This window comes from Anabas testudineus, chromosome 18, assembly GCF_900324465.2.
Source record: "Anabas testudineus chromosome 18, fAnaTes1.2, whole genome shotgun sequence".
Classification (NCBI taxonomy): Eukaryota; Metazoa; Chordata; class Actinopteri; order Anabantiformes; family Anabantidae; genus Anabas; species Anabas testudineus.
In genome coordinates this window covers 5,346,578-5,361,654 of record NC_046627.1, presented here as the reverse complement: position 1 = coordinate 5,361,654, position 15,077 = coordinate 5,346,578, and the positions used below count along the sequence as shown (strand labels likewise).

Here is a 15,077-nt window from a genome sequence, read left to right as displayed (position 1 = left end):
GAGAGAGAGTGAGGTTTACTGCAGCACTGTAATAAACCAAAGGTGGAGCCAAGCTGGAAGGTGATCCACACTCCAACCATCACCTGTGCTCACGACTTCTGGGTTGTAACTAAAATAACAAGGTCACAAGTCTAAGGAGCTGATGTGATTGGCCATTAATGACCCCCTCCCTGACTGCTCCTGCTCATAAAGCCCGGTTCTAATGTTCCACCTGAAACACTGCTGATCACGAAGATTTCAAAAAGAACGTTTTCTGTTTTCAGGGTTAGGGGGCCACTTTCTTTCATGTCCTTTAGATCAGGTCAGTGGACACGTTCTGGATCTGTATTTTCCTTCTCCACCCTGTATTTTGACATGTGCTGGTCTAGAGTTTAACAGTGGGCTGTTGTGTTTCAGTTGGTGGCCTCGTCATGGAGTTTTCCTTCTTAGATTTGATGTTTCTTGTGTGGTTTTTAGGTCATAAAGGTTTTAATACAGTAGGTCAAAATGAAAACATAAAGTCACACAGGTGAAGTGTTTGTGCTGAAAAATGACACCAAACATGATCAAGTTGACAGTTTTCAACATTTAGGACGCTTTTATCCAAAGCGACTTACAAGTCATTACAAGGTACAAGGGTAGGCAGGGTAGCATGAGGAGGTCTTGCCTAAGGACCCCTACTGGAGATAAGCTACAACTGGGATTTGAACCCCAGTCTCCCACATGGGAAGCAATGTTACCACTTCACTAACCAGCTGCTTTTAAGGTGAAATTTAAACTAAACTACTTCAGTACTTTACTTAATCCAGGTAATAACCTACCTGGAGAACAGAGTGGTGGACCTGGACCAGTATTCCAGGATGAACGACGTGATCGTCACCAGGATCTACATCAAAACCCTGTCACACACAAAGGCTGAGGCCATAGACAATTGGGGAAGAACATGATGAGCTGAAGGCTAACTCCACAGAGCAACAGGTGGTCGCCTTCCTGGAGTCCAAGGGGATTCAGCTGGACTGTAACAGCATAGAGGTAGGCCACCTCCTGCCCAGGACAAACCAGCAGCTATTATGAGGTTTGTAAACTGAAAATATAAGACTGCTCTGTTAAACAAGGAGGAAACTTAAAGGTTCAAAAGTCTTCATCAACGAGCACCTCACCAAACACAACGCTGACTTAGCAAAGAAACAGAGGAAAATCCAACACACCTGGACGACAAACTGGAAAATATTCATCAAAGTCAACGACTCACCTGAGGAGGTTAAAGTACTGATCATCAGAAATATGGAGGAACTGGAGACGAACCAGTGATCAACAAAAACTGGATAGTAAGGAAACAAACAAATACACACAAACCTGTCACACACTGAAAGAACTCTTTGATCCACATGAGGAGACGTTAAGGACGTAAGTCAGAAGAACAATGATCAACAGGAACTGAAAATATTTGAATTCAATGACAACAACCTACAAGATCTGGAACGCGGCATAGACCCGGACAGTAACTTCTTCTCCACCATCAACAATAACTGTAGCTACTACACCGATGATCAGTGAAACCAGAACATTAAATCAAGAGGCAAATGATCAATGATCCACTTCAACAGTCAAACCTTGTATGAAAACTTCAATAACATTAAGGATTATTTACACAAATCCTCACAAACATTCAACATTATATCTGTATCTGAAACATGGCTCCACTTAGAAAAAGGGAATGATTTGGAGCTGGATGGTTCTGAACTCTGATATAATAGCAGGAAAAATAAAGGAGGAGGAGGAGAAGACATATGTGGATAAAACTCTGAACTTTAAATTACTGGAAAGTACGACTGCTGTGGTGGATAATTTACTAGAATGTATAACAATAGCAATCAACATGGACAAAAAGAAAAACAGAACTGACAGTTCATATATAGAGCACCAGGTTCAAAAACTGAAAGTTTCAAGGACTGGATGGAGGGTATGTTTACAAAAAGACCAATAAATCAGTTTTATATGTGGAGACTTTAATATTGATCTGATAAATCTTAACAAACATAAAATCACTGATGAATTTATTACTACAATATATAGAATGAAAAGAATCACCGACTCAGCAGAATTTCCTCTTATGGTGCCACTTTAATTGATAACATGTTTACAAATGATACTGAAAACAACACAGTGAGTGGACTATTAATTAATGACATTAGTGACCATCTGCCAGTTTTTACAGTCTATAATTACAATTACAGGAAAATTAAAGCAGACAAGCAAACCGAGTAGAGACGAGTGAGGACAGAGGACATTAACACACTAAAGAATGACCGACTGGTTCAGAGCTGGGACACAGTATATCAAGAAAAAGACATTAACCAGACATATGAAACATTCTTAAATATTTTAAATCTCATATGATAAAAATCTACTGATTTCAATGACACTGATATGACATTAGTGAAAACGGTCATTGACAGGATTTTAAACCATTAACATACATATGTAACTTATTATTCCTGTTAGAGTAAAAATGATTTACTCACTGATTTATAATTTTCTTATTACAATGTTACTTCACTCATAAGGATAATTTCTTGTTTTTTACTTATTGTCATTATGAAGGATACATGTGTGTGTGATATTTAATCCTGTAAGCAACAAGAGCATGTTGTACTGTGCTGAAGCTGCACTTTGCACACAGACGGGAAACAGGAAAGGTCAGGAAAGGTCAGCGGCCTTGAAGTTGAAGAGTTCTTGTTGCTATACTCCTATAAGCAGTGTTTTATCCTTGTATGGAGTTGTTTTTCTTACAAGTGTGTTATCTTTCTATGGGGTTCTTTTTCTTGTAATATGATCACCATTTAACCACACCATACACTCACATCTGTAACTTCAGGGTGTGTCTCATCTTTAATAAAAAGCTTGTACAAAGGGGAGACCGACGGAGTCGGAGGTAGAAATTCCTGGGTGAAGCATTTATGATGCTAAGATCTCAGGCCGGCTCCCCTTGCAAGTAAAAAGGCCGAGCAGTGTCCTTGTTGTGCTTTGTTGTCTTTGTCTCTCAGCGTATGAAAAGTGTTGTGGTTATTTTAAACCCGACAATTCCAAACAGGTTTATTTCCAAACTAAATGAAAATTACTAAAGTTAAACCTTTGTACAAAACTGGGAGCAAACACCACTTCACAAACTACAGACCTGTCTCTTCACTTCCACAATTTTCCAAAATCCTGAAAAACTTTTCAACAATAGATCAGATCCATTCTTAGAAAAGCTCCAGTTACTCACTGACAGTCAATATGGATTCAGAACAAACTGATCTACATCACTGGAAATAGTGGAATTAGTAGAGGAAATCACAACTGTCATAGATCAAAAGTCAGAAGTGATACTGTCTCATCTCATAGAAATATAGAAACACATGAGCACAATCCAAACTAAAGTCAGATCATCAAACTACAGTTAGTCCATGGGACAGGTTCTGTTAGGTAGATATCTAGAACTTTACTTACTAACAACCACACATTCATGTTTCTGATGGTTCACTCTCAGAGCTTCTTTAACACCAACACAAAAACTCTTCTTCCACTTGGACACTTTGGATTTTGCTCCAAATGTTCAACTGAAACTTTTCCATCACAGAGACCAAGAACAAAGTTGAAGTGAATAAAGCTCAATTTGAGCTCAGTGTGTTGGTTCAATACAGCAGCCTGAAGGAACACACTGATGTCCTGCTGCAGGATACAAACACATGCTTTTATTCTGAAAGGTACTACTTCAGCTTCTGGTCCAGCAGCTGCAGGAGTCATTGTTTGATCAAGTCAGACACACAGATGTGTTTCCAGATGTGTGTGGATGCTGTAGATGAACCAGCAGCACTTACAGATACAATCAACAACAACAGTGAGTCCACTCCTGGTCAGTATCACTAAAATGTCAAGTCACTTCAAATCGTCACTATTTCAGGAGATCTGACTTTAGTTGGACTCATTTAACTCCAAATAAAGATGATTGGAGAACAAAAGTCAGGAAACTTTCCTTCATGAAGTTCATGGATGTGTTTGACTTGAACCTTTAGTCTTGTTGGGTCATTTGTGCTGACGTCACTATGAACAGCAGCACTGATGTCTAATAATGTCAGTGGATCAAAAAGAGAAAGAGACAAAAGACAGAACAAGACTTCAGAACAAGTCCTCAACATCTGGATCCTGGAATAATCGGAGCTTCATCTTTAAAGGACTGGAAGAGGAACACGTTTACAAGGAATCATTTAGAACTGGTTCAAGAAGAAACTGATTGAATCCATGAATCTGAAAACGTGTGTGTGAGTGAAAGAGACAGACATGTAGAGACTGAACTATCTGTTCAACAGAGACAACGTTTCTCTGACAGGACGACACTCTCAGTACTACACTGAACACAGAGACACTGAGGAACCAGAATACCAAAACCCAAACCCAGGATAAAGAGGTTCAGTGAATGTGGTGTTGAATGTGTGGAGGTGGATCAGTTTGTCAGAGGAGACTCTGTAGAAGGACAGAGTCCCAGCAGGACAGTCCACATACACTGATACTCTGTGAGAGACAGAGGAGGAGATCGAACTGTTTACTATTTTTCTCTTATTCTGATAGACAGAGTAACCACTAACATCAGAGCAGAACAGACACCAGGACTGATCGTTCCATCCAAAGACACAGTCTTTACTGTTTCCTCTCCTTCTGATTCCTCTGTAACTCACTGATATATCAACCCCTCCACTCCACTCGACCTCCCAGTAACAGCGACCAGTCAGACCATTACTACACAGCAGCTGAGGTCTCTGGTCAAATCTGTCTGGATGATCAGGATATGACTGATCCTCCTCCACACGTGTCACCTTCCTGTTGTTGTCAGACAGTCGTAGTTTTCTGTTCACTGTGTTTGTGTCGATGGTGAGTTGACAGAAATCTGATGGAGAGAACAAGACACAATCCAGCTGCAGTTATTAATCTATCATCAGTTTGATGAGGACTCATGACATCAGGGATTTGAATGAGTGATGTGACAGTTTGAAGATGGTTGAATGTTGCTGCTTTGTTTTCATCAGTCTCATTAAAAACACACTTACACTTCCTCAGACCTGGTCTCAACCATCGGACTCCACCAGGCTCCACCCTGAAAGGAGGAGGGGGGTCAGAGCAGCACATTCTCTTTCAGCATGCACACATGGACATTACATGGCTCTCATACACACATTGTGTTCTGGTTCTGTTCTAATGGAGACTTGTATGTAGGGATGGACATTCAGCAAACAACTAAGGAATTGGAGTCCTTATCTTGGAATTCTACGGAGCAGGGAGGTGACATGGAGGAAAGATTTCAATTATCTAGTTCACAGCAGTTTTGGTGTCAGACACCTGCTTTCAGTCTCACTCTGTCACCAGACAAACTAATGTGACACCACAGGAAGCAGGAAACTGGAGAGCAAAGTCCAAGAGGCTCAACTCCACATACATGGACTCTGTGTGTGTGTTTTCCTCTCTCTAATGTCTGTGGACTGATCTCAGCTGTGATTCACACGTTGTCCTGTGTTCAGAGGAAGTCTAGTTCACCTCCAGCTACTGGATATTGATCATTACACACAGACTTTGTGGCTTCATCTGATTTGGTGTCAGATTTGTTGGAGCAGCTAGAGACAGAAAGTGAAAACAGGAGTTTGATGAGAAAAACATTCAATCACAAACTAATTCTTCAACTGGGAACAACAAGGAGTTTTTCCTCTTTGACAGATTGTAATAATGAAATGAACATGTTCTAGTTCTGATTTACTGTCTCCTATATATGACACAAGATCTCATCATGACAAGATCAGGATCTCAGGAAGGTGAAGATGCTTCAATCATCACTATTTGAGGAGACAGAGACATGATGCTGTGACCTGATTCAATCCTCTGATATTCATTCACTGTCATTCTGTGGATAAAAACTCTACCTATAAGGTGGATAAGGCTGCCTATGTTGGGCTTTTTCTGTTGGCTTTTAGAGCCCAGTCGCTTCTTTTGGGCTTGTTCTCATAGACCTGGTTGCTGGTTTCTCTCCTGAGATCTGGCAACACTGGTAGCAGCAGTAAAGGTGAATTTCCTGCTCAGTTCACAGAATCTAATGTAACACCTGATTTAATCATGATGAGATTTGTTCCCAAAGTCAGAATGAGACACTGAAGTCAGAATTACAGGAGCTCCCCTCTTTTCTTTGGTGAATGTAAAGTGCTTCAGTGAAGATTTGTCATCAGCTGAGAGGAAATGTTTTCAGCAACTCATATATTTTAATTGGTTGAATTATTAACATTGATTAATCATTAATCATTGACATATCTATTCCCTCCTCCATCAGACATTTTCTCTTCATACCTGAGAGTGTCCAGTCTCCAGTGTGGATCCTCCAGTCCCCTCCAGTCTCCTGGATGATTGTAGCTCAGATCCAGCTCTCTCAGATGGGAGGGGTTGGAGCTCAGAGCTGAGGCCAGAGAAGCACAGCCTTCCTCTGTGATCAGACAGCCTGACAGTCTGCAGACACACAACAACAACAAACAGGAGACTTGGTACTAATGGTTTTTGTACACACCAACTTAATGAAAAAAGAAGGGTTTGTTGATTAGAGTTATAAGTCTGTTCAATAAAGACTTAAAGAAAGGTCATGAATGTTTTATTTCATATAGATAGAAATATCACCTACGGGTGGCGAAAGCTGCAGGTAAGTCTTCTGTCTTAATTCTATTAGATCTATCTGCAGCCTTTGACACTGTTAACCACCGGATCGGATGATTGCCCTCTAAGACTTGGGCATCTCTGGATCAGCTCTAGCCTGGCTTCGGTCATACTTGTCCGGACGAACCTTCAAGGTATCCTGGCAGGGGAGTGATTCTGACCGTCATAACCTCTCGACCGGTATACCGCAGGGCTCAGTCCTTGGTTCTCTTCTTTTTTCCATCTATACTTGTTCTTTAGGCTCTATCATCCATTCACATGGTATTTCCTATCACTGCTGTGCGGATGAAACACAGCTCTTCCTAGTTCTAGTATTCCCTGCCAGACCTTCGACACAGCACAACATCAGCATTAACATTGGATCTGCGGTGATTGTCCCTGCTAAGATGGCCAGAAACCTGGGCAACTGACCTTAACGGAACACATCGGCACAGTACCCAGGTCGTGTAGATATGCCCTTCACAACATCAGAAAGATCAGACCCTACCTGACGGAGTACACGACCCAATTCATTGTACAGGCATTGATCATATCTCGTCGCGACTACTACAATGCACTGCTGATGGGGTTACTGGCATCCACGACCAAACCCAAAATCCAAAATGCAGCAGCACGCCTCATTTCCAATCAACCAAAAAGGACTCAGTCACACCGCTCTTCACCGTCTCTTGCCTACAGAGTGGTCAACTCTACAGCTCCATCTTATCTCAATTCAATCATTCAGGTCTCAGCCAGTGAGCGAAGTCTGATGGTACCAGCACAACACAGTAGACATCAAGAACAACTCTTCAGCTCAGTGATCCCACGCTAGTGGAATGAGCTGCAGAACTCTGCACGCTCAGCCACCTCACTTTAATATTTAAAAAACTGCTGAAAACAGAACTCTTCTACATCTTTTGCTTCCTTTATGCGGAAGTTAACACTTTTTTTGATAGCACCTTGCTTTGATGTTTTTTCTCCTTGACTTATATTTTGTTTGCTTGCTTTTTTCCTAACTTGTAAGTCGCTTTGGATAAAAGTGTCTGCCAACTGACTAAATGTAAATATAATAAATGAAAAATGGCAGTTTAGTTTTGTATCTTTAAGAAAAATCAGGTCACATATTATGAATAATTTATACACAAAATCATAATTCTAAACAGTAACATAACTTTTTTTTAATCCCGCTACTTCTAACATCAACATTAACGAGAAAAGGAAAAATGGTTGAAAAAAACGACTCTGAGTGTAGAAAGTAACTGCTGAATTACAATGCACGTATGTTAATTATTCCTAACCGGAAGGTTTCCAGTTTACAGTGTTGATTCTCCAGTCCAGCAGACAGAAGTTTCACTCCTGAATCCTGCAGGTTGTTGTTACTCAGGTCCAGTTCTCTCAGACTAGAGGACTGGGAGCTGAGAACTGAGGACAGAGCTTCACAGCTTCTTTCTGAGAGGTTACAGCCACTCAGTCTGAAAAACAGTGACGAATAAGAGGACAACATTTGTGCTAAACTGTTACCATCGTGATGTTGATTATGTACTAAAAAGCTACAACACAATAAAGCACAATCAGACAGACAAGTAAACTAATGTTATATACTGTGAAAAAGTTCAATCTACTTAGGCTTCTCTCTCATGGTAGCGGGTTTGGACTTTTTAAATATCTCCACTTATTGAAAACAGAAACTTGACCTGACCTGAGAGTTTCCAGTTTACAGTGTGGATTCTCCAGTCCTGCAGACAGAAGCTTCACTCCTTTGTCTCCTGGATGATTATAGCTCAGGTCCAATTCTCTCAGATGGGAGGAGTTGGAGGTCAGAGCTGAGGCCAAGGAAGCACAGCCTTTCTCTCTGATCAGACAGACTGACAGTCTGTAGACACGCAAAACAACACACAGCAGATTAAGTGTGGACATTTATTTGCACATGGCAACATCACATATTCCTGTTTGTATTTAAAACTACTTTTGTCACATATAGTGGAAAGAAAAATTAAGATAGCTATTTTCAAATTTCCTGGTTTACATCAATTGCTCATGAGATGTGATCTGATCTTCACCAAAGATAGTCTCTGAGTCTAAACAACTGCTGCAGGAAATGTAATAAATGTAATTTAATGAATCCTGACCTGAGTGTTTCCAGTTTACTGTGTGGATTCTCCAGTCCAGCAGACAGAAGCTTCACTCCTGAATTCTGCAGGTTGTTGTTACTCAGGTCCAGTTCTCTCAGAATAGAGGACTGGGAGCTGAGAACTGACGACAGAGCTTCACAGCTTCTCTCTGAGAGGTTACAGCCACTCAGTCTGAAAAACAGTGATGTATAAGATGACGACATTTGTGTTAAGATATAATGACGTATGTTTTAATACAAGAAAACAAGTAATATGTTTTGTTCTGTTGCTGAAATACAGTAGCTGGGGATTTAATAATGAATAAATTCCACTATCTTTACACTTACACAACTTTCTTGGAGACTTTGACAACTCCCAGCACAAACAGAAGATCTTTCTCTGAGAAGTTTGAAGAGTATTTAAATGGATCAAACACATCCAGATCTTTTCCTGATGACACCAACATGAAGACCAGAGCTGACCACTGAGCAGGAGAAAATGTATATATTGAGAGACTTCCTGCGTCCAGATACTGTTGTATCTCCTCCACTAGAGAACGATCATTCAGTTCATTCAGACAGTGGAACAGGTTGATGCTTTTCTCTGCTGAGGGAGTCTCTTTGACCTTCATCTTGATGTACTCAGTTATTCTCTGATTGATTTTTAAGATACTTTCCTTCTTTGTCTGCAGACCTCTTAGGAAAGTCTGATTGGTCTGTAGTGAAAAACCAAGGAGAAAGCGGAGAAACAAGTCCAGGTGTCCATTTGGACTCTGTACGGCCTTGTCCACAGCACTCTGGTGGACAAGTTTTAGTCCAGGTTTCAACTGTTTGGACCTCAGAGAAGTTGACTGTTCTTCAGACAGCAGATTGACTCCAGTGTTGATGAAGGTCAGATGGACATGAAGAGCAGCCAGAAACTCCTGAACACTCAGATGGATGAAGCAGAACACCTTGTCCTGGTACAGTCCTCTTTCCTCTTTAAAGATCTGTGTGAACACTCCTGAGTACACTGAGGCTGCTCTGATATCGATGCCACACTCTGTCAGGTCTGATTCATAGAAGATCAGGTTTCCTTTTTGCAGCTGCTCAAAAGCCAGTTTTCCCAGAGACTCAATCATCTTCCTGCTCTCTGGACTCCAGTGTGGATCTGTCTCAGCTCCTCCATCATACTTGATGTTCTTCACTTTGGACTGAACCACCAGGAAGTGGATGTACATCTCAGTGAGGGTCTTGGGCAGCTCTCCTCCCTCTCTGGTTTTCAACACATCCTCCAGAACTGTAGCAGTGATCCAGCAGAAGACTGGGATGTGACACATGATGTGGAGGCTTTGTGATGTCTTGATGTGGGAGATGATTCTTCTGGCCTGCTCCTCATCTCTGAACCTCTTCCTGAAGTACTCCTCCTTCTGTGGGTCGGTGAACCCTCTGACCTCTGTCACCATGTCAATACACTGAGGAGGGATCTGATTGGCTGCTGCAGGTCGTGTGGTTATCCAGAGGCGAGCAGAGGGAAGCAGGTTCCCCCTGATCAGGTTTGTCAGCAGCACATCCACTGAGGTGGACTCTGTCACATCAGTCAGGATCTGATTGTTGTGGAAGTCCAGAGGAAGTCGACACTCATCCAGACCGTCCAAGATGAACACAACCTGGAACTCTTCAAACCTGCAGATTCCTGCTTCTTTGGTTTCAGTAAAGAAGTGATCAACAAGTTCCACCAAGCTGAACTTTTTCTCTTTCAGCACATTCAGCTCTCTGAAAGTCAATGGAAATGTGAACTGTATGCCCTGGTTGGCTTTGTCTTCAGCCCAGTCCAGAGTGAACTTCTGTGTTAAGACGGTTTTCCCAATGCCAGCCACTCCCTTTGTCATCACTGTTCTGATTGGTTCCTCTCTTCCAGGAGAGCCTTTAAAGATGTCTTCTTGTCTGATGGTTGTTTCTGGTCTGTCTGGTTTCCTGGATGCTGATTCAATCTGTCTGACCTCATGTTCATCATTGACCTCTCCAGTCCCTCCCTCTGTGATGTAGAGCTCTGTGTAGATCTGGTTCAGAAGGGTTGGGTTTCCTGCTTTAGCAATCCCCTCAAACACACACTGGAACTTCTTCTTCAGATTAGATTTAAGTTCACGCTGACATACTGCAGCAGGAGTTCCTGAATGAAACCACAAAAACATGATCAATATAATTTCTAATGAAAACACAGTTTGACAGTTTCATGACCCTAAATGATTCACATTTCAACATATTAACACTCCACATCTTCAGCTCTCAGTAAACGTCTCATTTGTCCATGATGTTAAATGTTTAGAGAAATCCTCTTACTGCTCTGCAGACAGTCAGCCAGCTCCTCCTGCTTCATTCTCCTCAGGAAGTTCAGTGTGATCTTCAGAAATGCCTCTCTGCTGCTCCTCCTCTGCTCTTCATCCTCACCATCCAACACCTCCTCATCCTCCCTCTGACTCTCTAAACATTGTGGGTAATCTGGACTCAGAACCTTCTGGATCTTCTTCAGCTCATTCTTCACAAAAGTGACAATGTTCTCCTCCAGCAGCTGGAACAGAAATTATATGAATGACACAATCCAACTCAAATCATGGAGCCGATCATCTGATCCATGTTGGACAGACTGACAATCCACTGGTCTAAAAAGTGCAGCATGGAGATTATTAGGAACACAAAAGATGGAAAAGTAGTGGTTGGACATGTACAGACCAGAAATATGGAGTCCAGGTCTGGTTGATGCTGCTGGGCAGACAGACCACTGGGAACCTCTGAGCTCTGCTGCTGAACTCTGGCGAGAAAATATAAATTTTAAGTAAGATTTAAATCATATTGTTGTTATTATTATTATTATTATTATTATTATTATTATTATATAATATTGACCTTGTCTCCCACATTTCATGGTTGTGTTAATGGTGTATTATTTGATTTCATGAGTTCATGTTGAAGGAACTACTTTCTGACCATTTCTGATGTTTGAGAGTCTCATGTTAACTCTTGAGGTCAGTGTCTAGAATAGTAATCCATCATGTCGACTAAAATCGATTGATATCAGCTCCAAAAAAGAATGAAGTGAAGAATCTATGAGCAAAGTTTTTCCTTAAATGTGCCAGGTAGATTTGTATTTCAGTTGCTTTGGAAGTAGAAACTGTTTCATGTATTAATGTATGATGGACTTTTTATTTCATTAATCTACTCCATGTTTTGAATGTTATTTTGAATATTAAGTTTTCAAATTTGATATAGAATTATTTCTATATATTTCACAGACAACTAAAAGAAGTTGGTCTTAACATCTGGAGCAGAGTTAATCCATCAGATTAGCCTTCTGGTTTCTTACAGGTTGTAAAATAATTAGAAACATGAACTTAATCCAAGTTCACTTGCTACATTTGAACCAACATTACTGAGGCTATGATGACTTTTTGAAATAACTTTAAACATTGTATTATATTAAAACATAATTCAATACAACAGCAGCGCAATCGCCATCCTACATCCTTCTTCATGAGTCATAGTTGAATCAGCACCTCTCTGAAACAGTTGGAACAAAACTGAACACTGTCACCTTCCAGAGGGAGAATCTACAGTAACTATAAAAAGCCTTGAAAGTTTTCACCTGTTTTTCTTTAACCAACATTGAATTTTGTGTCCACCAACAAGTGGTTGGTGGATGACATGCTTTCATCTGCTTCTTGACAGCGGCCATTTTACTGTTTCATGTACAGTACTGTGCAAAAGTCAAGAGTTTGTTTTCTATTCAGTTCTGGCTCTTTGGGATCTTAGTGAATCAGGACTTTAGTTTGTACCATGGACTGTTTGTTCTGTGTTCCTGATTCCCTCTGTGAGTAAAGCGCTGATAGCAGATATGATCCATCCACAGCAGCTCAGGGAAATAAAAACTTACAGTCTGATCATGTTCAGGATGAATTCTGATGTTAGTTTGAATGAAAAAACAGAGACCTGCTGTTAAATACATATAATGACACAGGAGGATTTAATATGAAATATAAATATAAAAAAATATTCCTTCAAGCTATCGAATCCAAACAAGCGCCAATAAAAACTCTGTAATTTGTGTTCTTCATTTCAGACATTTCTTCTTCAAATACAAAAAGTGAAAACTATTTAAAGTGCTACGTGGTAATCAGACATTAAAGAAGCTAAGTCAAAGACTAATGTGCTCTCTGGGCTCCAAAGCTGCAGCTACTTCCTGATTCACTGTCTGCTCTAAATCAACAAGATCAGGTTGATTCATAGATCTGTGAAACTGTTCAGAGAAATCATTTAAAGTCCAACATCACCATGACAGTCAGAACACAGAGGAACACAGAGAGGGAACTGGACACTGAAAGACTTGAACTGTGGAAGATCTCCACTGGATTTAAGAAAGTCCGACTGTTGAAGCCTCATATGAACCTTAGCTACACATTAGAATCCAACTCTTACCTTTTATCATCAGGTTGTTGATCTTTAAATTCAATAGGAGGCTCCATAGACCAGTCACTCTTCATGGAGACCCAGCTGGGTTCAGGAGAGTCTGGTTTCTGCTGCTTCATCCTGATACAAACCAACAAGTGACGAATGAAAAGTAGTTTGAAGCTGAAAACAGATGAACTGTGAGCAGACTGTCAGCAGCTGAAATGTTGGAAGCAGATAGAGAATCAGTAAGAAGACAGTGGATGAGGAACGTTCTCCTGTTCATCAACATGGAATCTGATGAAAGATGCTCTTTGATCTTAGTGGATGAGTCGATGAGTTTGTTCACTAGGACAGTTTATAGTTCATCACTAGTTCTTCTAAGATCTTACTTAGAAGAACTTTGGCTCCATCACTTCCAGTGAAAGGTCTTTAAGAAGAGATCTCTCTGTCCTGTATGAACAGTAGGAATGATCCCACATATTAAAACCTGGTCAGTGATCCCATGGACACCTGACTGCTGTTTGAAGACACACTTGAAGAAATGTGAACTGGTCCTTTAAGGTTAGATTGTATTTTATACTGGAGAGATTTTTATTCTGAATATTTAAACATCACTTAGAAAATCAGTTAGTTTGTTAGTAGAGATGTTTTTACAGAGTAACTAAGCAGGTAGTTCAGTCCTAAAACAGACCATGAAGATCTGGATCAAGACTTGATTCCTGTTTTCAGGAGAATCAGAAAATAAAGTTCAGTTTGAAACTCTTACCTTCTATGAACAGGTTGCTTAACTTTAAAGGAAATAGGTTCCCTCATAGACCAGTCACTCTTCATGGAGACCCAGCTGGGTTCAGGAGAGTCTGGTCTCTGCTGCTGCATCCTGATACAAACCAACAAGTGACAAATGAAAAGTAGTTTGAAGCTGAAAACAGATGAAGGACAGTGTGGTTTTATTGTTATTAGCAGTGTAACAGGAACATATCGACCTCATCTGTGTAGTTAGTGTAGAACAGGTTGAGATATTAGTTCTGTTTTTATAGTTCAGGTCTAAATTATTATCCTGCTTATTATCCTGCTTCAAACTAAACCTGAACTGTTCTTGTAAATCACCAAACGTGTTGATAGTTTATATATTTTTAAATTTCCACTAAGTTTGATTCAGAGATTTTACTTAAACCCAGAAATGACAAAACCAACATCATCATGTGAATCTTTCCTTTATTTTCTTTCAAACTCACCTGAGCTGTCGATCAGCACTGAGCTTTACTTAAAGGACTCTGATGAACAGGGCTAGTGGTACCTAATACCAACAAGGACACAAATCAGTCTGGAGCTCAGAGAAGACAGTGGATGCTGAACTTAAGGGGGAGGCTGTACTGCTGTTTCCAGATGTTTGTTAGTGTCTAGAACAGCTGGATGTTGGATGTTGCATCACTACAAAGAGACAAATTCTGTTGTGGGACAAAGTGAAAGATTTCAAAAACCTCGGTGAAGAAACTCCAGAGACTGTTGTGAGGGCTCTTCATCATGGTGGGTTTTAAGGTCACTGCTCACACAGCAGCACATCAGAACCAGACTGAAGTTTGCCAGTGAACATTTGAAACATGGGGATGAGTTCTGAAATCTGTCCTTTGGTCTGATGACACCAAACTTGAGCTGTTTGGTTCATGGTTAACGTCCATATTCAAAAACAGGTTGGATGAGCTGGAACAATGTCCCATGGAAGAATGGACTAAGATCCTTCAAGAGACGTGGATCAAACTAGTGAGGAACCATCATAAGAGGTTGTTGTCAGCTGGGAGTCCCAAAGGTCACAGAAAGGTCACACTGTTGACTGTCAGAGGACTAATAATGTTGGACT

At 40.6% G+C, this 15,077-nt stretch overlaps 1 protein-coding gene across 1 annotated transcript in view; it reads right to left on the bottom strand.

The window, feature by feature from the left end:
- LOC113168134 (NACHT, LRR and PYD domains-containing protein 3-like) overlaps positions 1–15,077 on the bottom strand; it is a 167,734-nt gene that overhangs the window by 146,664 nt on the left and 5,993 nt on the right. The window contains exons 4-8 of the mRNA XM_033326631.1: positions 13,986–14,096; positions 13,247–13,357; positions 11,507–11,585; positions 11,117–11,345; positions 9,632–10,946 (exon numbers count right to left, since the gene is read on the bottom strand). Of these exons, the coding sequence (XP_033182522.1) occupies positions 9,632–10,946; positions 11,117–11,345; positions 11,507–11,585; positions 13,247–13,357; positions 13,986–14,096 (1,845 nt within the window). The remainder of the gene's footprint in view (positions 1–9,631; positions 10,947–11,116; positions 11,346–11,506; positions 11,586–13,246; positions 13,358–13,985; positions 14,097–15,077) is intronic.